Genomic DNA, 27,721 nt, shown 5'->3' on the forward strand with positions numbered 1-27,721 from the left:
GATGAAATCTACTTTGGTATTAATACAGCCACTCCTGCTCAGCTGCCTTTGGCAACTGTTAGCATGTATCTTTTTCCATCCTTACAACCAATTTGTGTCTTTACATTTCAAGTGCATTTCTTATAGGCAGCCTGTAGTTGGGTCTTGCTTTCTTGCTGAACCTGACAGTCTGTATTATAGTTGAGGTTCTTAGACAAGTGTCATTTATAATGTGGTTACTGATATAGTTATGTTTGTCTAGTAGCTGTTTGATTGCTATTAGTCCCAACTGTTCTTTATTCCCCTTCTTTTCCTGCTTTCTTTTAGATTAGTCAACTGTTTTTTATGATTCAATTTTATATATATTTTTGGGTTTATTAGAAATAACTGTTTTGCTATCTTAGTGTTTAGGATTTTTAGTATATAATTTTAACTTATCACAGTTCACCTTCAGTAATATTATACATCATAGATGGTATAAAAAATGACAATGATACATTTTCATTTTTTTCTGTCCCAGACACTTCCTTCCTGAATCTGTGGGATTATGGTTGGTATTAAGGTTAGAATATTTTTGGCCATGTTTTCTTTAATTTTTTTTCTGTCTCTTCTTTTTTATTTGGGGAGTTACCTATTAGCTGCTTGAAAGTTTCTTGCAGTTTATCGTGTCAAATTTAGGAATTTTTCCTTTGTTATCTCTAATTTGTGTTTATTTCCATCCACTATAGTTTTTACTTCTGACAATGTAATTTGCATCTCTACAAGTTTTTTGTTTTTTTTTTTTAAAAAAACCTTCCCTGCCTCCACTTATTGTCTTGAGTTTTATTTGGAGTACAGAGATTTACTTATAATCTTTCCATTCTTGCTTTTAGATTTGGGGTAATTCCTCACTCCTGAGGCAAGACCTTTCTGAATATTGATTGTCCTGTGAAGTATGTGGTATTTTGGCCTGGCTCATGGGAATGGACCCTCTTCCAGTCATTGTGTGAACCCTAGACATAGTTTCTGCTAATTTAACTGTTTTTTGTTTTGTTTTATTTTCCGTTGTTCTTAGGAAGTTTCCTAGCACACAAGCACTTTTCACTACTCCACTAAATACCCAAGAGGGAATCTCTGTACATCTCCAGGATTTGTTTCCTGTACTGCTTTTTTCTCTCCAGTTTTCTGTCCTGTGATCTCTATCTGCTTGGGTTTTACTAGCCTCTCAGCTTCATCACCCCAGCTCTGTGTCAGATTTTCTCCCTTTGTCGTGGCCTTGAACCTCTGTCAAAACTCTGTCAAAAGAGCTGGGACATTTGTAAGGCATGCTATATTTGTTTTCTGTCTTTCAGTGATCACCTACCATCTTCATTGCCTGAAGTCCACTGTGTTGAAATCATTGTTTAATGTATTTTATCTGTTTTGTTTTTTATTCATTCAGATAAGACAAAAAATCAGTATCTGTTACTCCATCAGAGCTAATAACAGATTGCAGCAGAGCTTCAGCACAGCACATGCTGCAAACTGGCCAGAGTGCTTTGCTTTCCTCTTTGCTTAACTGCTTCTTTCCCATCCTTCATTTCTCAGTGTAGCATCTCTTCCTCAGGGAAATCTTCCCTGGGTGAAGTATAGATCAAATTATCTTATGCAATCATATAACTATGGTTTTTTTTTTTTTTTACAGGACCTATCTGAGTTTATAACTGTCACCTTGTTATCTTGGTTCTTCACTATACTTTAAGCTAAAACAATAGCAGAGGTGTTACCTTATCTGCAGAGCTTACTGTAATATCTTCCACCTTGTAGGCACTCAATATGTACATACTTGTTCAATGTATGAATGAATGCATGTTAAAAATGCACGGTCCTTTATATCCAAAAATCTACTCATGTATTTTATCTCTACTTTGTTTTTTCCTGGTTACAGATTGTGTTCGACTATTGAAAATTAAAAATACATTTTGTTTATGTAAAAGATCAATAGAACTTAAAGATAACCACTGTGAGCAACTTAGAGTAAAAATTCAAAAAATGAAAAATAAGGCTCGTGTACTACAAAAGCGACTATCTGAAAAAGAAGAAATAAAATCTCAGTTAGAGCATGAAGGAATTGAATTGGAAAAAGAACTCTGTAGTTTGAGGTATGACCTAGTTTTAAATAAATGTTTGAACTATTTGTTTTATGTTAAAGACATATAAGGAGAAGTTTTGTAATTGTGAACTTTCCTTCTAGGATTTAACAGGGAAGAAAACTTCTTAATCTTGTGGAGTGTGAAATTATTGGATATAATATCACAAGTTCTTAATTGTGAATATTTCTCTAATAATTAAATGCATATTCTTTTAAATCATAGTTTTAATGGCTGTACAGAATTTTACCCTTTGGAAATCTCATTATTTAATTGATGAATTGAATTTTAGGTTTTAAAAAGTTTTTGTAATAATGCTACAAGGAACATCTTTTATATACACATAGTTTTCTACATTTCTAATTATTTACTTTGGATAAATTCTTCTGGTTAAAGTATAGAAACTTTTTTAGATCTGTTTTAGATCTTTGATCAATATTTCTAAATTGTTCTTAAGAATGTTTATATTAATTTATAATTCAACCAACAGAGTATGAAACAGATATTTTTCTTTACCCAGAATAATTATTTTAAAAATTATCAGCCGGGTGCAGTGGCTGATGCCTGTAATCCCAGCACTTTGGTAGGCCGAGGTGGGCAGATCACGAGGTCAGGAGTTCAAGACCAGTCTGCCCAACATAGTGAAATGCTATCTCTACTAAAAATACAAAAAATTAGCCAGGTGTGGTGGTTGCACCTGTAATCCCAGCTACTCAGGAGGCTGAGGCAGGAGAATCACGTGAACCTGGGAGGCAGAGGTTGCAGTGAGCCGAGATTGCACCATTGCACTCCAGCCCAACAATAGTATGAGACTCCCTCTCAAAAAAAAAAAAAAAAAAATTATCCAGTTTTGTTCTTAATATGCAGGGAATAAAAAGTAAAATGGAAAGTTATTACTGATTAGCTTATTCAACATCTCTGTCTCTGCTATGTAGATAAAATTAATTCAGTTTTATGCTGAAGACATATATTATTCTTTATTGTTTAATTAAATATTAGATCTTGTGTTGTTCCAAAATAGATTTTAAAATTGGTTATAAAATACATACTAATCAACAGGATAGACCGAAAGTGTTACCCAAAAAACAATCTTAAAAAGTGTAGGGTAACATATTACATTCTTAACCTAGTCTTGGATTACGGTAATCTGCTGATACATGTTTCATAAAGACATCGAAAATGCTATCTTACAATGTAAATTATGTTTAGGGATACTTGAAATGAATATTTCATGAAGATGAAAATGTATTTCTAGTGAATGTATCAACTTGTTTATAAAAAGTAACTTTATGTTAATTAACTCTAAATGATTCATCCTAATTGAGGAGTAATTACTGTGTGAAGAAAAGATAATTTTTATCTTGTAACTTTACTGAATAATCTTCAACATCCTTTTTCATAATATTTGCTAGAGTTACTAGTAACAGAAACTTATGCAGGATGTTCTTTTATCAATACATTTCAACTTATACATGTCCTTTGGATGAGATTGAGGTGAGAAATTAAAAACATGAGAACTAGAAAGAAAAATAGTATTTAAGAACATAGAAACTTTATTAGGATAATAAACCAACGTATGAATGTTTTATTTTCTAATATCAACAAAGAGAGTCAAACTCTGTAAGATATTTGAAGAGATTTATTCTGAGCCAAATATGAGTGACCGTGGCCCCCGACACAGCCCTCAGGAGGTCCTGAGAACATGTGCCCAAGGTGGTCTGGGCGCAGCTTGGTTTTATTCATTTTAGAGAGGCATGAGACATCAATCAAATACATTTAAGAGATACATTGGTTTGGTTCAGAAAGTCAGGCCAACTCAAAGCTGGGGCTTCCAGGCTATAGGTAAATTTAAACATTTTCTGGTTGATAATTGGTTGAGTTTATTTGAAGAGCTGGGATTAATGGAAAGAAATGTTCGGGTTAAGATAAATGATTGTGGGGACCAAGTTTCATTGTGCAGAGGAATCTCTCAGCAGACTTCAGAGAGAGCAGGTTGTAAAATGTTTCTTGTCGGACCCAGAAGGGTGCCTGGCTCTTAGCTGATTATCCCCTGGATCTGCATAGAAAGGAAGGAAAACAAAGGGGAAAGGGGGTTCTCTATAGAATGTGGATTTTTCCCACAAGAGACTTGGCAGTCCAGTTTCAAGGCATGGCAAGGAAATATATTTTGGATTAAATATTTTCTTCCTTGTCTCATAATGTTATGCCAGAGTCAGATTGAAACGCAAGTCACAATATACAGGGTCAAATAAAACCCTTCTGATGAGAATCCATGGTTTGTAGGGCATGACTCCCTGGACCCCTTAGGTAGGAATTTGGGCAAGATAAAAAATTAGAGCTTAGTCCTCACTGATAAGATAAATTCTAAGATAAGTATATTTACAGATTTGCCATACAGCAAGAAAAAAAGAAAAGAAGAAATGTTGAAGAGTTGCACCAAAAAGTTAGGGAAAAGTTAAGAATAACAGAAGAGCAATATAGGATAGAAGCTGATGTGACAAAACAAATGAAACTGGCTATCAAATCAGCGGAGGTGGAATTGAAGACAGGAGGAAATAATTCAAATCAGGTAAATTAATGTTTGGTAAAACTTCATATTTCTACTCTTATTAATATTACTTATAATATCTCTTTCATTTAATGTATATTATTTAGGCCTAAACAATCCCCAAATTTTATTTCATCTTAAAAATGAATCATGGCATTTATAGCTACAATTATTTGTAATCTTGAAATACTTTATTTTAGTTCAAAGGCCTTTTGAAAACAATGCTATTCTATAATATATACTTAATGATATTGTAACTATTTTGTTCCTAGTGACATAGTTCAGCATATTTTCCCTATTTCCTGTTAATTACATTTCAAATGTTATGGAAAAGAAATAAATGTTATCACAATAGCAAATAATCTCATGATTTTCTAAGAAGAGCTTTATAAATTTAATTTTCTTGACTTTTGGTGTCTTGAAATAAAAGATTATTTTTGTATGTATATATCTACCTCACAGAAGTTACAGATTTGGTGGAAGAGCACTAGGAGTAGAGTGAGAAAAGCTGGGAAAAATCCTGCAGCTTGCTTATATTTTTAACCTTTTGCTATAGAATTATAACTAAATGAGTTCATTGATTTGTGCATGTAAAAGTGCTTAGTACAATGCCTATACTTATCATTTATCAATAAATGTCATTCTTAAAACTGACCATAACAATATTAGAAAAGTAGAATATCTATACAATATTTTAGAAAAAGGGAACTTAAAGAATTTGGAAAATGTCATTCATCTGTCCAAATATCTGCCAAGCTAATGCTCTCACTATAGGGAGAGGTATAGTTTAGATGTTAGAGTGTAAACCCAATTTTTTAATGTGGTCATAGTTATTAATTCTTTATGCCTTGCAATTTGTTTTAATTCATTAAAAGCTTTTTTTAATCCTGAAATTTAAAAAAATTATCTAATGGTTTCTTTTTTGCTTTCATGGATTCACTGTCTTCAAATAAACTTTTGAACTTTGGGGAATTTATGCTGTATGAGGTTTGAGGTTTTGACTCAACTTCTTTTTTCCCAGTTAGATATCCAGTTATGGCAACCTCTCATTGTATAAATGTGCAGGCTATTATTTAATTTCAGAAGCAATCACAATATGTTATCCTGTTGGATACTAGTTACAAGTTTTCTTTGTTTTATTTAGATTTCTGAAACTGATGAAAAAGAAGAAGACCTGCTGCATGAAAACCTCTTGATGCAAGATGAAATTGCCAGGCTCAGGCTGGATATAGACACAATAAAAAACCAAAACCTGGAAAAGAAATACTTAAAAGACTTTGAAATTGTGAAAAGAAAGCATGAAGACCTTCAAAAGGCTGTAAAACGGAGTGAGGAAACATTAGCAAAAATGATTGCCTGTTATAGTGGACAGCTTGCTGCTCTGACAGATGAAAACACAACACTCCGTTCCAATCTGGAGAAGCAAAGAGAGAGCAGGCAAAGACTGGAAACAGAAATGCAATCATACCGTTGTAGACCGAATGCTGCCCTATGTGATCGTGATCAAAGTCACTCATCAAAAAGAGACCAAGAGCTTGCTTTCCAGGGCACAGTAGATAAATGGTGTCATTCACTGGACAATTTTAATTCTTGCGTTCTGATTCTTTCTCAGCAAATTTCTAAAGCTGAGAGTAAGTCCAGAGTCCTCAAAACTGAGCTCCATTACACAAGAGAGGCTCTGAAAGAAAAGGCTTTGGTTTTTGAACACGTGCAAAGTGAGCTAAGGCAAAAACAGAGTCTAATGGAGGACATTGAAAAAATGTACAAAAGTGGATACGATACAATGGAAAAATGCATAGAAAAGCAGGAAAGATTTTGTCAACTAAAAAAACAAAATATGTTGCTTCAACAGCAACTGGATGATGCTTGCAACAAAGCTGACAATCAAGAAAAAGCAATACTTAATATTCAAGCCAGAGGTGATGCTAGAGTACAAAACCTTCAAGCTGAGTGCAGAAAGCGCCGTCTTTTACTAGAAGAAGACAATAAAATGTTGGTCAATGAATTGAATCATTTGAAAGAACAAGAATGCCAATATGAAAAAGAGAAAGCAGAAAGAGAAGTAAGTATCAAGAAAAATAAGTATTTTTCAAACTTCCTGAAGTAAAATTTAAAGTAATATTTGGTTACAGCTGAATGTTGGATCTAGTTGAATATAAAAAAGGATACATATGATAAATATATCTGCTATATCAGCTTAGAAACATTCTTTGTTTCCAGCAAGTCAAAGTTAGAACTGAGAGATGCTTTCCTCTGATTAAAGTCAATGTGTCACTTATAAAATTTTAAGTTATAAAATGTTAATATAGACTAATAATGTAGTCTTATACTGCTGAAATAATAATTTTAATGTATTTATGTTGCAACATTTTAAGACCATGATAAATCAGATATATGGAAATGCTCATACCTAAGATAGTATTTTGAAATTGATTCAATTAAGTGGGGTACTTTGACAGTTAATTTCAGATTTCCTAGATGAACTGAAGTGTATTCCCTATTTCATAATTACTTTTCTCCAGTAGCTTTAAATATGTCTTAGTTGGTAAAATTTTGTTTTTCTTCATGTCAGTTTGACTTAAATCTGAAACTATTTCACTCTCAAATTATGTATAGATATGATCATTCTATTCTTTAAAGGCATCTAATTTTACTTATAATATGAGGAAAATGCAGCAAATTTTAGCCAAATCATCTTTGATTTAATTTTCCCACTGGCATTTATAATTTACTTTCAGTTTTTAAATAAAAAATTTGCTCATAATTTTTATTTCAAGGCTCAATTACTATCATTTGGATATAACTTTGTCCAGGACAAAGAGAGGCATAGCTATCTGTGATTTATTAGTTTGACACTGGATCCCCATTTTCAGACTAAGGAGGATTTCAGACTAACGAGGAGTGGCAGGATTCATGTAGAGTAGGAATGGAGTGAGTAGGGAGGAGAAATATAGCAGCTGAGTCAGGGCAGGAGGTGGAGGGCAGGTTACTTAGAGCATCTAAGGCCACTGGAATTTTACTTTTCTTCTGAGATAGACATCTATTGGAAGGATTTAAGCAGATGATTTAATGTGAGGAACTCTGAGGTTGATTTGAGTTTCTAATAAAAAAAAAGAGGGAAATCATTCCACAATGTATAATTTCCTACCATCAGTCTCACCCACACACTCATTTCTTTTTGAGACTTCAGAAGGTTTTTAAGCATTGCAGATTGATCAGGGGAGGAATGACTAGTGGGCTGAATATGTTGTGTGAATAACAATACCAGTTTGGCAGGAAGATAACACCTTCTGTATCCTTAACTGGATTCAGTAATACACAGGGATGTGTACACATGAGGAAAAGAAGGTGAATCGGTCTGTGTGGTGATATTTTTCAAAGTGTATGCTTTAGTGTTAAATATTATTAATGGTTTAATAATAAAGTGATTTGTAAAATCAGTAACAAAAATAACATCTTATCAGGTAGCTGTGAGACAGCTTCAACAAAAACGAGATGATATCTTAAACAAACAATCAGCAACAGAAGCTTTGCTGGATGCTTCATCACGTGACTGCATCTATTTAGAAAATGAGATGCAGGATTCAAGGAAGAAATTAGGCCAGATGAGAACTCAAGTATGTATGATGTATGAAACTTTGCACGCCAACAACTGTTAATCTGTATCTAGTTAACTAATATAAAGTGTTTTGTGGCACTAATTTTAGTGGATGGCTTTCTTTTGTATTTTTATTATAATTAATTTTATTAAAATTTTATAGTGGATGGCTTTCTTTTGTATTTTCCTTATTAATTTTATTAAAATTTTATTATAACACACCTATATCTTAATCTCTGGCTTTCATTCTGCCATTTTTTATACATATATTTTTTTCTTAAATATTTAACCTTAGGAAAGTTGACAGTTATGCATCCTTTCTCACAGAAGTTGAGAGAGTTTTTTTTCCTGTTAAACAGTCTATTTTTAATGATTTCTCTATTGGCATGGTGAGGCAAGCCAGATTAACTCAGAGGATAATGTCTAATGGAATGTTTCAGAAAATTATCTTATTTTTAGTCTCTACTTTTCTGAATGTATAAAGAATCTGTGTATACTTATTTCATAGATTTCAGGTTAACTTGTTCAGAAAGGCCATTTTACTGAATAAATTTTTATTTCGATGAAAATCCTTACTCTCTTTGTATTGGGCTCAGAGAGCACACTCTGTCTCTATATGAATATGGACAGTTAGCATTTGCCACCATGTATCTATTTTCTCTTATTTATAGAAAAAGCTAAACTAAAAAGGGGGTTATAGAAGATCAGCAAAGGATGGGTTTGAGATGTTTGGGTTGGTTAAGTGGGCATTTAGACAACAAGGCTTCTCCTTTGGCATGTTTAATGGACATCTTTGCAGTTTAAGATGATGCTTTTAAATTACTTCTCTCCTAATGATGACTTGAGTCCTGCTAGTCAATGGGAGAGTCAATAAGATCCTGTAGGATCTTATTTGGAACTGACTTTGTCGATTTTAATTTTGTTCCTGCTTGTTTTTAAATTTTCTTGTTGTTTCCCTAGAAAGGAAAGATGATGCTTAGTTTTAAATATTTAAAAATGTGCAAGCTGCTTTGCTATAATAAAACTAAATGCATACATACAAAAAATAAAATTATAGTTGATGTGGTAGTGTTTGGAATTCAAAATATAAATGCTTAGCATGAGGTAAGCCTTTATCTTTCCACATTTTACCAGTTTGTAAGTTTGAGTATTTAACTGATAAAATGTAATTCAAAAGCAAGAAAAATGTTGTGTTTTAGTCCTAGATCAGGGGTCCGTGAGCTTTTCTGTAAAGGATCAGATAGTATTATTTAAGGCTTTGTGAGCCATAAGATCCTTGTTGCAATAACTCAGCCCTGCTGTTATAGCACAAAAGTAGCCATGAACAATATGCAGATTGAAGGGGTATAGCAGTGTCCCACTAAAATTAATTACAAAAAACAGGTAATGAGATGATTTCTCCTAGATTATGACCTTTTTTAAATAAAAAAAGATTGTGATAGTCTAAAATATTTTATATATATTTTGTTGATTCATTCATCTACTGATGGACATTTAGGTCATTTCCAAATGTAATTTTTTTTAATTCTTTGTTTTAGTTTCAAGAAATACGGGATCAACTTATAGCTACTATAAGATGTACTGAGGAGATGGAAGGCGACGCACAAAAGTAAAATTTGAAGCAGCACACAAAATAACTTGAGTATTTATAAAGCAAAAGAGCACTATAGTATGAAAATTGTATCAGTTATGATAATAAGTGTGTCTTTGTGAAGCCAAAAAAGTTTCATCTGTAAGCTATATTGAAATACATCATTTTTCTACATTATTCCTAAATTTTGCATATTATCAACAAAACACAGGTAGAAAAATGACACAGTAGCCCAATCATCTACTTTTGCGATCGCTAAGAATTTGTGTAATTATACCTTCAGAAGTTTGTTTAGAATTTACATGATTTAAAAAAAATGATGTGTGAGAGTAATTATTTTAAAATGCACATTTTAGGCTTGAAGTAGAAAATGCCATGATGAGAAAAACTATTAAAAATACAGGATGACCAAATTGAGCGGCTTGAGAAAATCCTGCAGCATTTAAGTTTGGTAAGCTGATCTCTTAATTTCTGTCATACTGAAAAGGAATTTTATTTTTCCAGTAGGATGGGTTAAATATCCTTTGTCCAAAATGCTTGGGACCAAAAGTAGATTTTTTTCAGATTTTGGAATATTTGTATATACCTAATGAAATATCTTGGGGATGGTACCTGAGTCTAAACATGAAATTCATTTATGTTTCATATATACCTTATGCACATAGCCTGAAGGTAATTCTCTACAATGTTTTACAGTAATTTTTTGCAGATAACAAAGTTTTTACTGTTTTCACCAGAGCCTGTCACATGAGGTCAGGTGTGGAACGTTGCAGTTGTGGTGTCATGTCCGTGCTCAAAAAGTTTCAGATTGTAGAGCATTTTGGATTTCAGATTTTTAGATTAGGGATGATCAATCTACAGTACAGATGCTCCTTGACTTACAGTGGGTTTACATGATAATGTCTCTTGTTTGACTGAAACATTATAAGTAATATTGAATTTATTTCAGATGCGGCAGGTGTTCAAGAGCTAGATGAAGGTATGTTGCCAAAATTTATGAATTAAATTCAAATCATTGATTTCTGAAATAAACTCTAAATAGTGAACGGTATTCCTCTCAATTGCTTGGTTAATAAATGCTACATTAAATATTTTTTCTTACATCTAGTGAAAGATGTGAAAACATAAACATTCATAGTGAAGAGTATACTTATGCTTTGTTAATTCATCATGTTCCATAGCTTTAAAAAAATCACAAGAAGTCTGTGTATCCCTTTTTTTCTGGCCCTCCACTGTTCTTCTGCCACCCCTATAGAACTGTCAGCCTGCACACTGAAACTGTTCTCAGAAAACAAAGGCATCATCAACTTCTCAAGGTTAAGGTAGTGATTTAAGGCTAACAGACCCCACACTCATGTGATAATAATTAGTTAAGCAACTACAGGTCACAAGCAGTCACTTGACCAGTGACATTTTAAATCTCTAGTCATTGACTTTGTCATTGGTTTACTTTTGCCCCTGGGAAAAGTTGAAAATTCCTTAGCATGGAATCAAAACTCTCACATCAGTGTGGTTCTTATCAGGTTATTCAGCCTTATCTTTCACCACTTACCATACTCTGCCCCTTTGTTCTAGCATCCAGCCAAACTAGACTACATGGAGCTCCACAGTGATCGTCTTCACCTCCAGCTCTTTGCATTTACTTCTTCCCTCTATCCTACGTGTGTTTTCCTTCCCCTTCAGATATCAACCTATGAATTGCCTCTACCAAAAAGCCTACAATATTGACACAAACCTGAGCTAGTATCCCTTCTATGTCTTCCAATAAGTGCTGTCTTATGCCTGTCATTGTATGTATGACTCTGTATGGGAATTGCCTCTTTGTTTTTTCAGATTATAGCGTACAGTTGTTGAGGGGTGGACTGTATCTTTATCTTGTTATTCCAGTGCTTGTCCTAGTACCTTAGCACATGGTTGCTGAATACATGAATGAAGAGTGAGAAACCAGAAGCTCTGATACTTAACTGCCATGATAATGAATTCAGTGTGCAACTATGGGCAAATTATATTTAATAGTAATTGCATATTGTACATATTTTTCATTCTTATTAACACTGATAAACTTTTCAACTTATACTGACTTTCTCTTAGCTAACTGTGAAATCATTTAGATAAAGAATATAATTCTTTTTCATTCTAACTTCTGAATTTAAATCTGAATCCTCTATAGCAGGGGTCTCCAACCCCCAGGCCACAGACAGGTCCATGACCTCTTAGGAACCAGGCTGCACAGCAGGAGGTGAGTGGCAGGCAAGCGAGTGAGGCTTCATCTGTATTTCCAGCCACTCCCCGTTGCTCACATTATCACCTGAGCTCTGCCTCCTGTCAGATCAGCAAAGGCATTAGATTCTCATAGGCGTGAAAATCCTATTGTGAACTGCACGTTCAAGGGATCTAGGTCACATGCCCCTTATAAGACTCTAATGCCTGATGATGTGTCACTGTCTCCTATCTCTTCACGATGGGATCATCTAGTTACAGAAAAACAGGCTCAGGACTCCCATTGATTCTACATTATGATGAGTTGTGTAATTATTTCATTATGTATTACAATATAGTAATAATAGAAATAAAGTGCACAATAGATGTAATACGCTTGAATCATCATCCTGAAACCATCCCCAAACCCCCATCTGTGGAAAAATTATCTTTCACAAAACTGGTGCCTGGTGCCAAAAAGGCTGGGGACTGCTGCTCTACAGCTTCTGCACTAGAATCTACTAATGAGTAAAATCTAAATCAATAACTAGTTTTAAAAGCATAACAAGAATATGTGCTGGCTGGCTGCAGTGGCTCATGCCTGTATTCTCAGCACTTTGGGAGGCCAGTGCGGGTGGATCACTTGCGGTCAGGAGTTCAAGACCAGCCTGGCCAATATGGTGAAATCCTGTCTCTACTAAAAATACAAAAATTAGCTGGGTGTGGTGGTGCATGCCTGTAGTCTCAGCTACTCGGGAGGCTGAGGTGGGAGAATCACTCGAACCTGGGAGGCAGAGGTTTCAGTGAGCCAAGATCGTGCCACTGCACTCCACCCTGAGCAACAGAGTGACTCCATCTCAAACGCAAAACAAAACAGAATACGTGCTGACAAAAAAATCTAAAAAATAATAAAATTGTATTACTAGTCTGTTAACATGATATTTTGTTTCCCATTAAATGTGTGACATGCAAAGATGTTTATTAAATGAAAATATTTTTGTATCTTTTATGTCTGATGAAAATTTATATCGTGTTTTAAATGATGTTTCTTGGCCTCTTTAACTTTTTATTTTTCTATTTTTTTTTTTTTTGAGATGGAGTCTGGCTCTGTCGCCCAGGCTGGAGTGCAGTGGCGCGATCTTGGCTCACTGCAAGCTCCGCCTTCTGGGTTCACGCAATTCTCCTGCCTCAGCCTCCTGAGTAGCTGCGACTACAGGCATCTGGCTAGTTTTTTTTTTTGTATTTTTAGTAGAGATGGGGTTTCTTCGTGTTAGCCAGGATGGTCTCCATCTCCTGACCTTGTGATCTGCTCGCCTTGGCCACCCAAAGTGCTGAGATTACAGGCGTGAGCCACTGCACCGAGCCTGAAAATCTTATTACCTAAATAACTTCCCACTCCACTCACACCCACAATCTTTCTATAATCCACATTCTCTCCTGAGACAAGAGCTTGGGAAGTTCTGTCTTGCTGAGGGAACTTTATATTGTTCAGGAATTCTTTAATAAGGTTTTACACAGTTTGGGAAACCAGGGAAAAGCAGGTTTGTCACTGCTTTGCTTAGGAGCACTGACTCACATGCCTTGGAAGAATTTAGTAAACCTTCAATAGATGGCCTAAGATACTAACGGGCCGTCTCATTAAGCTACACAGTTATTTATAAATGAAAGTATAATCTAGAACTTACATGTCAAAGTCTTCCACTACAAAGATGGCAAATATTTGGCTAAAACTGCAATGTTTGTCCCAGTTGACAAAATTCTCATCAAGTCCCTGCCCTTCTCATTCTGTTTTTCCCTTTTAAACTCTTTTTTTACACTTTAATTTTTCATTTGACAAATGCATATTTCCTCTTTATACCATGCTTCCAAGTGTCACTCTGATATATACCTTCAATGATCAGACACAGGATTGTGGAGTTTGTTGTGGACACTCATCCCACGAATAAGGAGACTCAGATAACCTGAACAGAAGGCTCTAGAGAAGAAAGGAAACTTTCTTTTCCTTCCATACAGAGCTTCCCCCCATTATTTCAGTGTACACAAACCAACATCAGTTCTTTAACACAAAAATAAAAATACTCAAGATCAAGCAATTGTGAGGGGAATCGTCTTTCCAGAAGTCAATTCTTCCAGCGGCTACCTTCAGCATATACTACATGAATGAAAAGAAGTTGGTAATGAGTAAAACTTTCCCACCTCATTCCATTTCTGTCTACCCACTGACAACACCTTCGGTCTTCTCACAAATATTGAGTAGAAACACTGCCAACTCTTCACCTTTATCTGTCTCATTCCCAGAGCCAGGAGAAGATGTGACTTATTTGGTGGATGGGGAATCTTATCCATTGGTCCCATCAAATCCATTGGTCCACGTTTGCCTATTAGTAAGGCAAACTTACTCAGTGATCAATGAATACATCTAGTCTCTCTTTCTCCTCTGGATTCTGAACAGGAGAAGTGGAAGGCAGGCGAAGACCCTCCCTACACTGGGTGGGTAACTGACTTTTCTTCAGATGAACTTTTTTTTGTTCAGGTTCTAAAGTCAAGGCTTGGGGAAAATATTAGAAGTCTTTTTTGGTCAACATTAAGCCATAGTTTCTAAATCAGCTTTACAAGGAATAATGTATTTGGATATTGATCTGACCTCTTGTTTTTATTTCTAAGTTGGTTTGGCACTGAAAAGGGAGAGGTTTGTTATCAGTCCACAACCCTAATGCCCTGACACCCATGAATCCATTTTAGTGGAATCCAGATCTGTAAGAAACAGATATAAAATATTTGTTCCTATCCAACTGTGATTACTATATTTCCAACTATGTTGCTGTCTGTAAGTAGAGTCTGCATGCGTGTTTCTGGTTCATATATGCCTAGGGTTCCAGAGCATTACATTTCCATCAAAATGTAGATCCCAAGAATGCCAGAGAGGGTCAGGCAGAGGATAGAACAGTGATTTTCAGATACTGCAGTAGGAAGGTGGATCCACCTCGTGGCTGGTACTTGTAACCATGAAGTGTGGGAAAGTAATGACCAGATTGAGTAAATGACCAGAAATTCAAAACTAAGCCACAACAAATTTGTCTATTTCTGCTTTTGTTGACTGCTATCAGGGTTACATCAAAAACAGTATTGCTGAGACCAGTGTTGTGGAGCTTTAACTCTATGTTTTCTTCTAGTAATTTCACAGTTCAGGCCTTCTATTTAAATCTTCATTTGGAGTTGATATTAGTATGTGGTGTAAGTTAAGGGACTAACTTTATTGTTCCTGTGGATGGATATTCAGTTTTCTCAACACCATTTGTAGAACAGACTATCCTTTAACCATTGTATGTCCTTGGCACCTTTGTCAAAAATAAGTTGACTGTGTGTGGGTTTATTTCTGGGTTTTCCATTTTGTTTAGCCAATTTGTCCATTTATATGCCACTACCATGCTATTTGGATTACAATTGTTTTACAATATGTAATAAAATTAGGTAGCATGCTGTCTCTAGCTTTGTTCTTTTTGCTCAAGATTATTTTGTCTATTTTAGGTCTGTTCAATACAAATGTCAAGATTTTTTTTCCATTTCTGTAAAAGAATGGCGTTGGAATTTTGATAGTGATTGCATCAAATATGTTGCTTTTGGTATTTTGTTCATTTTCACAATATTAATTCATCCCATCCACAAGCATGAATTTTTTTTTCATTTACTTGTGTTTTTAAATGTTTGTTCATTGGTGTTTTATAGTTTTTCATATACAGGACTTTTAATTTTTTGCTTAAATTTACACCTAAGTATTTAATTTGTGTTGCTATCATACTTGGGATTTTTTTTTTTAATTTCTTCAGGTAGTTTGTTATTTGTATACAGAAACACTTCTGATCTTTGTTAGTTTGTTTTATATCCTGAAACCTTATTGAATTCATGCATCAGTTCTAACAGTTTTTGGTGGAATATTTAGGGTTTTTTGTATACAGGATCATGTTGTCTGCAATTAGAGATAATTTCGCTTATTTTTTTTCTGAGTAGGATGCTTTTATTTTCTTTTCTTGTCTAATTGTTCTGGCTAGGAATTCCACTGCTAACGATGAAAAGAAGTGGTGAGAGTGGTCATCATTGTCTTGTCCCTGAACATGGAGAAAAGCTTTCAATTTTTCACTGTTGAGAATAAGGTTAGCTAAGAGCTTGTCATACATGGTTCTTTTTTGTGTCGAGATACATTTTCTCTACACTTAATTTGTTGAGAGCTTTCATCATGAAAGGGTTTTAAATTTTGTCATGTGCTTTTTCTGCATGTATTGAGAGAATCATATGATTTTTGTCTTTGACTTTGTTCATGCATTTTATCACATGTATTCATATGCATATGTTGAAGCCACCTAGCATCCAAAAGATAAATCCCACTTGATCATGGTGAATGATTCCATTCATATATTCTTAAATTTGGTTTCTAATATTTTGTTGAAGATTTTTGCATCAGGGTTCATTACTGACATTGGCCTAGTATTTTCATCTCTTGTAGTGTCCTTGTCTGTCTTTGGTATCAGAATGATGGTAGCCTAATAAAATGAGTTTGGAAGTATTTCCTCTATTTCACTTTTTTGAAAGAGTTTGAGAATAATTAGTATTAGTTCTTTAAAGGTTTGTCAGAATTTAGCAGTGAAGCCTTCTGGTCCTATGCTTTTCTTTCATGGGAGGCTTTTAATTTCTGCTTCAGGCTGGGCATGGTGGCTCACACCTGTAATCCTAGCACTTTGGGAGGCTGAGGCAGGTGGATTGCCTGAGGTCTGGAGTTCGAGACCAGCCTGGCCGACATAGTGAAACCCTGTCTCTACTAAAAATACAAAAAATCAGCTGGGCGTGGTGGTGGGTGCCTGTAATCCCAGCTACTTGGGAGGCTGAGGTAGGAGAATTGCTTGAACCTGGGAGGCAGAGGCTGCAGTTAGCCGAGATTGTGCCATTGCATTCCACCCTGGGCAACAAAAGCGAAACTCCGCTTCAAAAAAAAAAATTCTGCTTCAATTTCTTTATTATTTATTAGTCCATTCAGATTTTCTGTTTCTTCTTGATTCAGTCTTAGTAAGTTGTATATTTGTGGAAATGTTTTTATTTCTTCTGTGTTATCCGAGTTGTTGGCATACAAATGTTCATTATATGAACAATTGTAATCCTTTGTATTTTAGAGTTAAAACTTGTAATTTCTCCTATTTCATTTCTGATCTTATTTGTTGGAATAGTCTTTTTTCTAGTTAGTCTAGATATGGATTGGTTGATTTTGTTTATCACCTTAAAAAAATTCAGTATTAATTCTTTCCATTGGGTTTCTCATATCTATTTTCTTTATTTCCACTTTAATCTTTGCTATTTTCTTATTTCTGCTAATTCTTGGCTTTGTTTTTCATCTAGTTCACTGAGGTATAATGATTGATTTAACTGCATTCTATAAGTTTTGGTATGTTGTGTTTTCACTTTTGTGTGTCTTAAAATATGTTTTTTATTTTTTCTGTAACTCATGGGCCATTTATGAATATGTTAAATTTTGCCATTTTATGTATTTTTCAAGATTTCTTCTGTTACTGATTTCTAGCTTTATGCCCTTGGGATGCAAAAATTTTCTTTCTATAATTCAATTCTCTAATATTTGTTAAGATCTGTTCTGTGGCCTAACATATGATATATACTGGAGACTGGTCCACCCACATTTCAGAAGAACATGCACACTTCTGCTGTTGGATAGGATGTTCTGGGTGTATCTGTTAGATCCAGTTGCTCCAAAGTGTAATTCAAATCTAATGTTTCTTAATTTATTGTCTTTCTAAATGATCTTTCCATTGTTGAAATTGGGGTATTGAGGTCTCCTACTATTATAGTATTGCAGTATATTTTTCTCATCAGATTATTTAATAATTGCTTTATGAATTTAGGTCTTCTGACTTTGAGTGCATATATATTTACAAGTATTATGTATGTCTTCATAAAGAATTAACTCCCTTATCATTATGCAGTGAACCCTATCTCTTTTATAGGTTTTGACTTAGTTTATTTCTTTTGATAATAAGTATAGCTCCCCCTGCTCTATTTTAGTTTCCATTTGCATGGAATATCTTTTTTCATCTTTTCAATTTCAGCCTATATATGTCTTGACTAGTAAAGTGGGTCTCTTATAGGCAGCACATGATTGAATCTTGTTTTTTATTCTTTCCATTGAGATGTTCTATGTCCTTTTATTTGACAATGTAATGCACTTACTATCAAGGTAATTATTTATAGGGAAGAACTTGCTACTGCCACTTTGTAATTTTTTTTCTGATTGTTTTATAAGTTCTTTGCTCCCTTTTCCTCGCTTGCTGAACTCTTTTATAGCTTGATGGCTTTCTGTAGTGGTATGCTTTAAAATTTTGGATAAATTGCAAAATAAACTTTTTTATTTTGTGCAGTTACTATAGGTTTTGTTTTGTGGTTATCATGAAACTTACATAAAATATCATATTCTTATAACAAGCTACTCTAACAACTTCTGATAACAACTTCTCTTTAATTGCGTCCAAGAGTCTACATTTTCATTCTCTGTCCCATACAATTGTACAATTTTATGTCAAAATTTACACTTTTATTTCATATTTATATACCTTAACAATTTATTGTAGCTACAGTTATTTTCAGTAGCTTTGTCCGCTAACCCTACTAATAGGGATAAAATTGTTTTACAAACCACCCTTAGAATATTAGAGCATTTTGAGCATGACTGTGTATTACTGATAGCATTGAAGCTTTTTATTTTTATATGTTTTTTTCTTACTATTTAGGCTTTTATTTCAATGTAAGGCTCTTCCTTTAGTAATTCTGATCAATCAGGGATATTGATTATAAACTTTTTTAGGTTTTTTGTATAGAAAGATTTTTATATCTCCCTCTCCCTCATTTCTACAGGACAGCTTTGCTAGGCACAGCATTTTTTTTTTCAAGATGGAGTCTTGCTCTGTCACCCAGGTTGGAGTGCAGTGGTGTGATCTCGCCTCCCCGGTTCAAGCTTGCTCACTGCAATCTCCGCCTGCCAGGTTCAAGCAATTCTCCTGCCTCAGCCTCCCAAGTAGTTGGGATTACAGGCCCATGCCACCATGCCCAGCTAATTTTTGTATTTTTAGTAGAGATGGGGTTTCATCATGTTGGCCAGGCTGGTCTTGAACTCCTGACCTCCTGATCCACCTGCCTCGACCTCCCAAAGTGCTGGGATTACAGGTATGAGCCACTTCACCCAGCCGGGCACAGTATTGTTGATTGGCATTTTTGTTTGTTTGCTTGCTTGTTTGCTTTAGCATTTTGAATATATCATCCCTCTCTCTTGTGGACTGTAGGGTTTTCTGCAGAGAAATCCACTGAAAACCATATTGAAGCTCCCTTGAATGTGATATATTTCTTGTTTTTTTGCTGTTTTCAGTATTCTTTGTTTTTCATTTTTAATAACTTCATTGTGATGTGTGTTGACAAACTCCTCTCGGATTGAAATGGATTCATGACCTCTGCAGTTTCCATACCTCGATGTTGTCATCATTCTTCATGTTTGGGAAATTTTTGGTTATTATTTCATTAAATATGCTTTCTAGGCCTTTTTCTTTTTCTTCTCCTTCAGAAACTGATATTATATGAAAGTTGGGTTGTTTGATTGAGTCCCATAATTGCCATATGCATTTGTTACTCTTTTTTTGTTGTTGTTGTTTTTCCCCTGATGGAATCGTTTCAAATGTTTTTTCTTTAAGCTCACTGATTCTTTTCTTCTGCCAATAAAATCAGCTGCTGAAGCATTGTATGAAATTTTTAGTTTGTTGTATTCTCTGTATCTAGAATTTCTATTTGTTTTTGTTATAATATCTATTTCTACTTCAGAACTATCATTCTGTTAATGAGTTGTTTCCCAAATTTATTTTAGTATGTTATCCATATTTTCTTGTACAGGCATACTTCAGGGATATTGCAGGTATGGTTCCAGGCAACCACAATAAAACAAGAACTTGAATTTTTGGTTTTACACTGCGTATAAAAGTTTTTTATACTATACCATAGTCTATAAAGTGTGCAATAACCTAATGTCTACAATTACATACTTTAAAAACTACTTTTTTGCTAAAAATGCAAATGATCATCTGAGCCTTCAGTGAATTTTAATTTTTGCTGATAAAGAGTCTTTCCTCTTTGTTCATGGCTGCTGAATGATTAAGTGGTGGTTGCTGCAGACTGAGGTGGCTGTGGCAATTTCTTAAAATAAGACAACAGTAAAGTTTGCTGCATCGATTGATTCCTTTGATGAAAGATTTATCTGTAGTGTGCCATGCTGTTGGATAGCATTTTACCTCACAGTAGAACACCTTTCAAAATGAGAGTCGATCCTATCTAATGCTGCCACTGCTTTATCAAGTCAGTTTGTATAATAAGATAGGTTTTTTTTTTTTTTTTTGTCATTTCAACAGTGTTTACAGTATCTTCACAAGGAATAGATTCCATCTCAGATGGATGGGCTATAAGAAACAACTTTTAGTACATTCAAGTTTGATAATGAAACTGCAGAAATTCAGTCACAGGCTCAGGCTCCAATTTTACTTTTAGTTCTCTAGCTAGTTCCACCACACTCACAGTTACTTCTTCCACTGAAGTCTTGAAACCTTCCAAGCTATCTATGAGGGCTGAAATCAACTTCTTCCAAACTTCATATTTTGACCTCCTCCAAGGAATCACAAATATCTTTAATTTCATCTAGAATAGTGATTGCTTTCTAAAAAAAATCCAGATGATTTTTAATTTGCCTTGTGCAGATACACAGAAGAATCATTGTCTATGGCAGCTAGAGGCTTACAAAATGTATTCTTAAATAATAAAATGTCCTTGATCCATGGGCTTCAGAATGAATATTGTGTTAGCAGGCATGAAAACAACATTAATCTATTTGTACAACTCCATCAGAGCTCTTGGGTTATGAGTGCATTGTCAACGAGCAGTGATATTTTAAAAGATACACACACACACACACACATATACATGTATACACACACACGTATACAAAACACACACATGTTTTCTGGACAATAGGTCTCAACAGTGTGCTTAAGATATTTGGTAAACCATACTGTAAACAGATGTGTTTTCATCCAGGCTTTGTTGTTTCATATATAGAGTATAGGTAGCATAGGTTTAGAAGAACTTAAAAATGTAGCAGAATGGTAAATGAGTACTGCCTTTAATGTTTTAATGTAACCAGCTGCATTAGCCAGTACCTAGAGAGTCAGCCTGTCCTCTGAAGATTAGAAGCCAGGCATTGACTTCTCCTCTATAGCTGTGAAAGTTTTAGGTATCCTCTTCCAGTATAATGCTGTTTTGTCTACATTGAAAATCTGTTATTTAGCATAACTGCCCTCATCAATGATCTTAGCTAGATCTTCTAGATAACTTGCTGTGGCTTCTCTATCAGCACTGGCTGCTTCACCTTGCACTTTTATGTTATGAAGAGTCTTTTCTTAAACCTCATGAACCAACCTCTGCTAACTTTAAACTTGTCTTCTCCAGCTTCCTCACCTGTCTCAGATTTCATAGAATTAAAGAATGTTAGGGCTTACCTCTGGATTCAGCTTTGACTTAATGAAATGTTGTGGCTCATTTGATTTTCTATTCAGACCACTAAAACTTTCTTCACATCAGCAATAATACCATTGTACTTATCATTTGTGCATTCACTGGAGTAGCCTGTTTAATTTCCTTTAAGAACTTTTTTTTTGCATTCACAGCTTAGTTTACTGTTTAATGTAAGTTGCCTAGCTTTCAGGCTATCTGAGCTTTCAACATTCTTTTCTCACTCTATTAATCATTTCTAGCTTTGTATTTAAATACTGGCATCGTGGGGCCTAATGTGGCATACAAAGTATAATTCATCTGGCAGATGGAACCATAGTTTGACACTACCAGTCTTATGTCGGGCTCAACCCAGTAATAAATCCAAGCCTACCCATTCTTCCCGGAAGGAGCTTGATTATGCATCAAATTCCACAACCTCTATAGTTAGTGCCCAAGGAACTGTTTTCTTAACAACTTTGCTCTGTGAGTCGACAGGATTTTGTATTTTTGAATGTATTTAGACCATAGAAAACAAAGACGTAAGCATACAATGGGCCCACATTCAGAAGCTATCTCCTCAGGATCAGAGGCTGCATCCAGAGTGTACATACGTGTGTTTGTCACAGATCCTCTCCCAAGCTTAATGGAGACAGAGTGAGAGATAAATGTCCATACTAATCATCATGTAGCTGGAAAGAACTGAAACACTCATCCAGCCTTCTAATTTTTTAGCTACATCTGGATTGTCTGGCTCCTACCTTAACCAGTTTCTGGTTACTGACAAGGCGTGGCACATCCTAAGTTCCAGGGAGCCACCAAAAACAGACAACACTATAGCACACAAGGATTTGCGAGGTGCCCGAAGATCTCTGGCTGGAAAGTTTGGTGAGATCCTTTACCTACATGAGGCCAGTCTTATCAAATGCACAGGAGCCAACAGAGAGAGTCGAGGAAAAATGAAGAAACAGGGAAATATATTCAAAGTAAGAAAACAAGATAAATCTCCAGCACCTGAGTGAAGTGCAGATATGCAATTTATCTGACAGAGATTTCCAAATAATGGTCATAACAATAATCACTGAGGTCAAGACAGCTTTGCAAGAACAAGCTGAGAACTTCAAGGAAAAACGTTATACAATAATGTCAAACAAATCATAGATCTAAAGTGTACTGTAACTGAACTGAAAAAATTTAATAGAGGTGTCCATTAATAGAATCTATCAGTGAACTTTAAGACCGGTCGCTGGAAATTGTCTAATCTGAGGATCAGAAAAAAGGTAATGCAAACGGAGTGAAGACAACTTTAGAGAGTTATGGGACACCATCAAACGGGACCACTCGCACATTATTGGCATGCCTGAAGGAGAAGAGAGGAAGAAAGGAACAGAAAAATGTTTAAAGGAATAATGACAGAGAATTTATCAAGTATGGGGAAGAAAACAGAAAGCCTGATCCAGAAAGCCCAAAGGAAACCAAATAAGGTGAATCCAGGGACTCACAACAAGATACACTATAATCAAATTGTCCAAAGTTAAAGACAAAAAGAGAGTGATACTGTTTGCAAATTTGTACCCTCCAAATATTGTGTCGAGATTTGATCCCCAATGTTGGAGGCGGGACCTAGTGGGAGGTGTTTGGGTCATGGTGGTTGATTTCTCCTGAATAGCTTTTTGCCCTCTTTTGACTAATGAGTGAGTTCTCACTGCATTACATGAAAGATGGTTGTTTAAAACAGTGTGGCACCTCTCCCCTCTCTTCCTACCTCTCTAGCCATGTGTGACATACCTGTTGTCTCTTCACCTTTAGCCACAAGTAAAAGCCTTCTGGGTCCCTGACCAGAAGCTGCACAGATGCCACTGCCATGCTTCTTCTACAGCCTGCAAAACTGTGAGCCAAACAAACTTCTGTTCCTTATAAATTACCTAGTCTCAGGTATTTTTTTATAGCAACACAAAAATTTGTGCTCTTCCGTGTTGCTCTTTTCTGTGTTATTCTGTGTTGCTAACACAGAAATTAGTACCAAGGAGTGGGGTTTTGCTATAAAAATACCTGATAATGCAGAATTTGCTTTGGAACTGGGTAATAGGCAAAGAAGACAGGAAGATGAGGAAACTTGTGGAACTTATTAGACCTTGGTTAAGTGGTCGACCAAAATGATAATAGGAATATGAACAGTGAAGGCCATGCTGTTGAGGTACATAGAATACAACTTTCAAGAAGTGGCTGCACCATTTTGCATTCCCACAAGCAATGAATGAAGTTTCCCCTTGCTCCACATCCTCGCCAGCATTTGATGTTGTCAGTGGTTCTAGATTTTGGTTATTCTAAGACATGTGCAGTGGCATCTAATGGTTGCATTTCTCTGAGGAAATATTATGTGTAGCCTCATTACATATGCTTATTTTCCATTTGTGTAATTTACTTGGTGAGGTACTTGTTAAGGTCTCTAGCTCATGTCTTTTACTGCTCAGCCTTAAGAATACTAATGTGTTTTGAATAATAGTTCTTCATTGGATATGTTTTGGCAAATTTTTTTTCCACCTCTGGTTTCTCTTTTCTTTCAGTGTCTTTAATGGTGTAAAAATGTTACATTTTCATCAAGTCCAGCTTATCAATTCTTTCTTCTATTGACTTCAACTTTGGTGTTTTTTCTAAAGGTCGTCATTAAACCCAAGACAATCTGTATTTTCTTCTGTATTATCTTCTATAAATTGTATAGTTTTTTGTATATTTATGTTGCTGATCCATTTCGAGTTAATTTTGGTGGGCGTGTAAAGTCTGTGATTTAGTTTTTTTGCATGTGGATATCCAGGTATTCCAGCAGCCCTTCCTGAAAAAACTGTTTCATCATCATAATGCCTTTACTTTTTTGTCAAAAATTAGTCGAATGTATTAATGTGTTTCTATTTGTGAACTCTCTATCATTTTATCCGTTTGTTCTTTCACTAATACCACACTGTCTCCATTAGTGTAGCTTTACAATAAGTCTTGAAATTGAATAGTGTCTGTCCTCCAAGTTTGTTCTTCTCCTTCAATATGGTGTTAGCTATTCAAGGTCTTTTGCCTCTCCATATAAACATTTTCATTTAGATTGGAATTGCATTGAATCTATACATTGGAAAGAACTGACATCTTAATAGCATTGAATTTACTTATGAATATGGTACATATATCTTTTTGTTTCATTCTTCTTTGCTTTCTTTCATCAGATATGGACATTTATGGAATTACAGAGCCCCCTCTACATTGAGCACAAGACAGTGACGAATCCACATTCTTCAGCCAGAAAGTCACCTCTGAGAGCCAAATGCCTGACGATAGACAGGAGAGTCAGAGAATGATAACGACATCTCAGGAAAATTGTGAAAATAATCAGCAACCATATGTGGATAACCCTTTCAAATTTCTCCAGGGCACCTGTCATTTCAGCCAATACTTGCCAGCTTGTGCCAAGGATGCTGGAGCTCCCTGGGATGAGTTTCCCAGGGGAGGAGCTGGCCACCATCTTTGCCGTTTGGGCGACACAGCCATTCCAGCCTTTGGGCTTTGGACAGTGCAAACTGATGGGGTAGAAGGGATCCCTAGCATAGCACAGCTGCTCTACCAACATGTGCCCAGATTCTTTTTTTGTTTATTTTTGTTTGTTTGGTTTTTTTTTTTTTTTTGAGAAGGAGTCTTGCTCTGTTACCCAGGCTGGAGTGCAGTGGCATGATCTCAGCTTACTGCACCCTTCACATCCCGGGTTCAAGCAATTCTCCTGCCTCAGCCTCCCAAGTAGCTGGGACTACAGGTGCCCATCACCACACACAGCTAATTTTTTTATTTTTAGTAGAGATGGGGTTTCACCATGTTGGTCAGGCTGGTCTGGAACTCCTGACCTCAAGTGATCCGCCCTGCTGGGCCTCCTGAAGTATTGGGATTACAGGCATGAGCCACCGCGACCAGCCCCAGACAGATTAAGGGGATTCCCAATCTGTTCCTCCCAACCAGGACCTCCAGCTACCCCGCCAGTGTCTGGGGCTGACAGAAATTTGAATTCTCCCTGGGAGGGAGTTCTGAAGTTCCCGCCCAATGGGAGTCCTTCCAACTGGGGCCTGGGGGAGAGGGTGGGGCCAGCTTTGGAGAGTCCAAAATGACTGGGGGTGGAAGGGATCCCCCAGCACATCACAACTGCTCTACCAAATAGTGGCCAGGCAGATTCTCTAAGCAGATCCCTGATTCTTTCCTCCTCACTGGGTGGGACCTCCCACCTGGGGCCTCCACCACCCTGCCGGTGTTCCGGTGTTCTCAAGCTGACAGATTCACATTCTCCCCAGGAAGGAGTCGTCAAGGTCCTGCCCAGTAAGGAGGAATGGATCAGGAACCTGGTAAAAGAATCTGCCTTCTAAGATTTTGTAGAGTAGCTGTGCTGTGCTGATAGATCCCTTCTGCCCCTGGTAGGTATGGATTCTCCAAAGCCCACGGGCTGTAACGACTAAGTTGCACAAACAGCAAAGATGGCTCCTTGCTCCTGCGTATGGGAACTCATTCCAGGAATTCAAATCTCTGTCAGCCTGAGAACGCCGGTGTGGGTGGCTGGAGGCCCCACCTGAAAAGACCCTCATTGGGCTGGACCTCCAGGCCTCCATGCCAGGGAGAACTCAAATCTCAGTCAGCCCCAGAACACTGGGGGTGGCTGGAGTCCCCGGCTGGGAGGTCCCTCACTGGGCCAGACTCTGAGACCTCCACGCCAGAGAGAATTCAAATCTCCGTCAGCCCCAGAACACTGGCGGGGGTGGAAGGAGGCCCCAGTTAGGAGGTCCCTCACTGGAAGGGACCCCAAGAACTGCATCCCAAAAATAATTCAATTCTCTGTCAGCCCCAGAACACTGGCGGGGGTGGCTGGAGGCCCCAGTTAGGAGGTCCCTCACTGGAAGGGACCCCAAGAACTGCATCCCAAAAATAATTCAAATCTCAGCCCCAGAACACTGGCGGGGGTGGCTGGAGGCCCCAGTTAGGAAGTCCCTCACTGGAAGGGACCCCAAGAACTGCATCCCAAAAATAATTCAAATCTCTGTCAGCCCCAGAACACTGGCGGGGGTGGCTGGAGGCCCCAGTTAGGAGGTCCCTCACTGGAAGGGACCCCAAGAACCGCATCCCAAAAATAATTTAAATCTCTGTCAGCCCCAGAACACCAGTGAGGGTGGCTGGAAGCCTCGGTAGGGAGGTCCCTCACTGAGGAGGACCCCGAGACCTCCATACCAGGGGGAATTCAAATCTCTGTCAGCCCCAGAACACTGGCGCGAGTGGCTCAAGGCCCCTACTGGGAGGTCCCTCACTGAATGGAACCTCAAGACCTCCATCCCGAAGAGAATTCAATTCTCTGTCAGCCCCAGAACACTGGTGGGGGTGGCTGGAGGCCCCAGTTGGCAGGTCCCTCACTGGGCAGGACCTCGAGACCTCCATGCCAGGGAGAACTCAAATCTCTGCCAGCCCGAGAACACTGGTGGGGGTGGCTGAAGGCCCTGGTTGGGAGGTCCCGCCCAGTGAGGAGGAATGGATCACAGACCTTCTTAAAGACCCAGTGTGGCCACATTTTGGTAGAGCACCTTGCTATGCCAACCCCGCCATGTTCTCAGGAAGACAGATTTGGATTCTCCCTGGCATGGAGGTCTTGAGGTCCTGCCAAGAGAGGGACCTCCCAACCGAGGCCTCCAGCCACCCCTGCCAGTGTTCTGGGGCTGACAGAGATTTGAATTCTCCCTGGCATGGAGGTCTCAGGGTCTGGCCCAGTGAGGGACCTCCCAACCGTGGCCTCCAGCCACCCCCACTGGTGTTCTTGGGCTGACAGAGATCTGAATTCTCCCTGGCACGTAGTTCTCAAGGTCCTACCCAATGAGGGTCCTTAGCTGGGGTCTCCAGCCACCACTGGTATTCTCAGGCTGACAGAGATTTGAGTTCTCCCTGGCATGGAGGTCTCAGGGTCTGGCCCAGTGAGGGACCTCCCAACCGTGGCCTCCAGCCACCCCCACCAGTGTTCTCAGGCTGACAGAGATTTGAGTTCTCCCTGGCATGGAGGTCTTGGGGTCTTGCCCAGTGAGGAACCTCCCAACCGGGGCCTCCAGCCACCCCTGCCAGTG

The 27,721-nt window shown here is 37.1% G+C and overlaps 1 protein-coding gene across 2 annotated transcripts; it reads left to right on the top strand.

Moving 5' to 3' along the window:
• The first annotated feature begins 4,476 nt into the window (after positions 1-4,476).
• Positions 4,477-25,005, top strand: LOC115838330 (ankyrin repeat domain-containing protein 36B-like). 2 transcript variants are annotated; one of them, XM_030827739.1, is made up of 7 exons: positions 4,477-4,656; positions 5,780-6,697; positions 8,100-8,252; positions 9,772-9,842; positions 10,181-10,275; positions 10,774-10,803; positions 24,812-25,005. In XM_030827739.1, exons 1-5 carry the CDS (start codon positions 4,594-4,596, stop codon positions 10,230-10,232), a joined length of 1,257 nt encoding a protein of 418 aa, XP_030683599.1. In that variant the 5' UTR covers positions 4,477-4,593; the 3' UTR covers positions 10,233-10,275; positions 10,774-10,803; positions 24,812-25,005. The 2 variants fall into 2 exon arrangements, with proteins under 2 accessions (XP_030683599.1, XP_030683600.1); XM_030827740.1 differs by lacking the exons at positions 9,772-9,842; positions 24,812-25,005.
• Positions 25,006-27,721: the final 2,716 nt, after the last annotated feature.

The sequence above is a fragment of the Nomascus leucogenys genome, chromosome 14 (genome assembly GCF_006542625.1).
Source record: "Nomascus leucogenys isolate Asia chromosome 14, Asia_NLE_v1, whole genome shotgun sequence".
In the NCBI taxonomy this organism is placed as follows: domain Eukaryota; kingdom Metazoa; phylum Chordata; class Mammalia; order Primates; family Hylobatidae; genus Nomascus; species Nomascus leucogenys.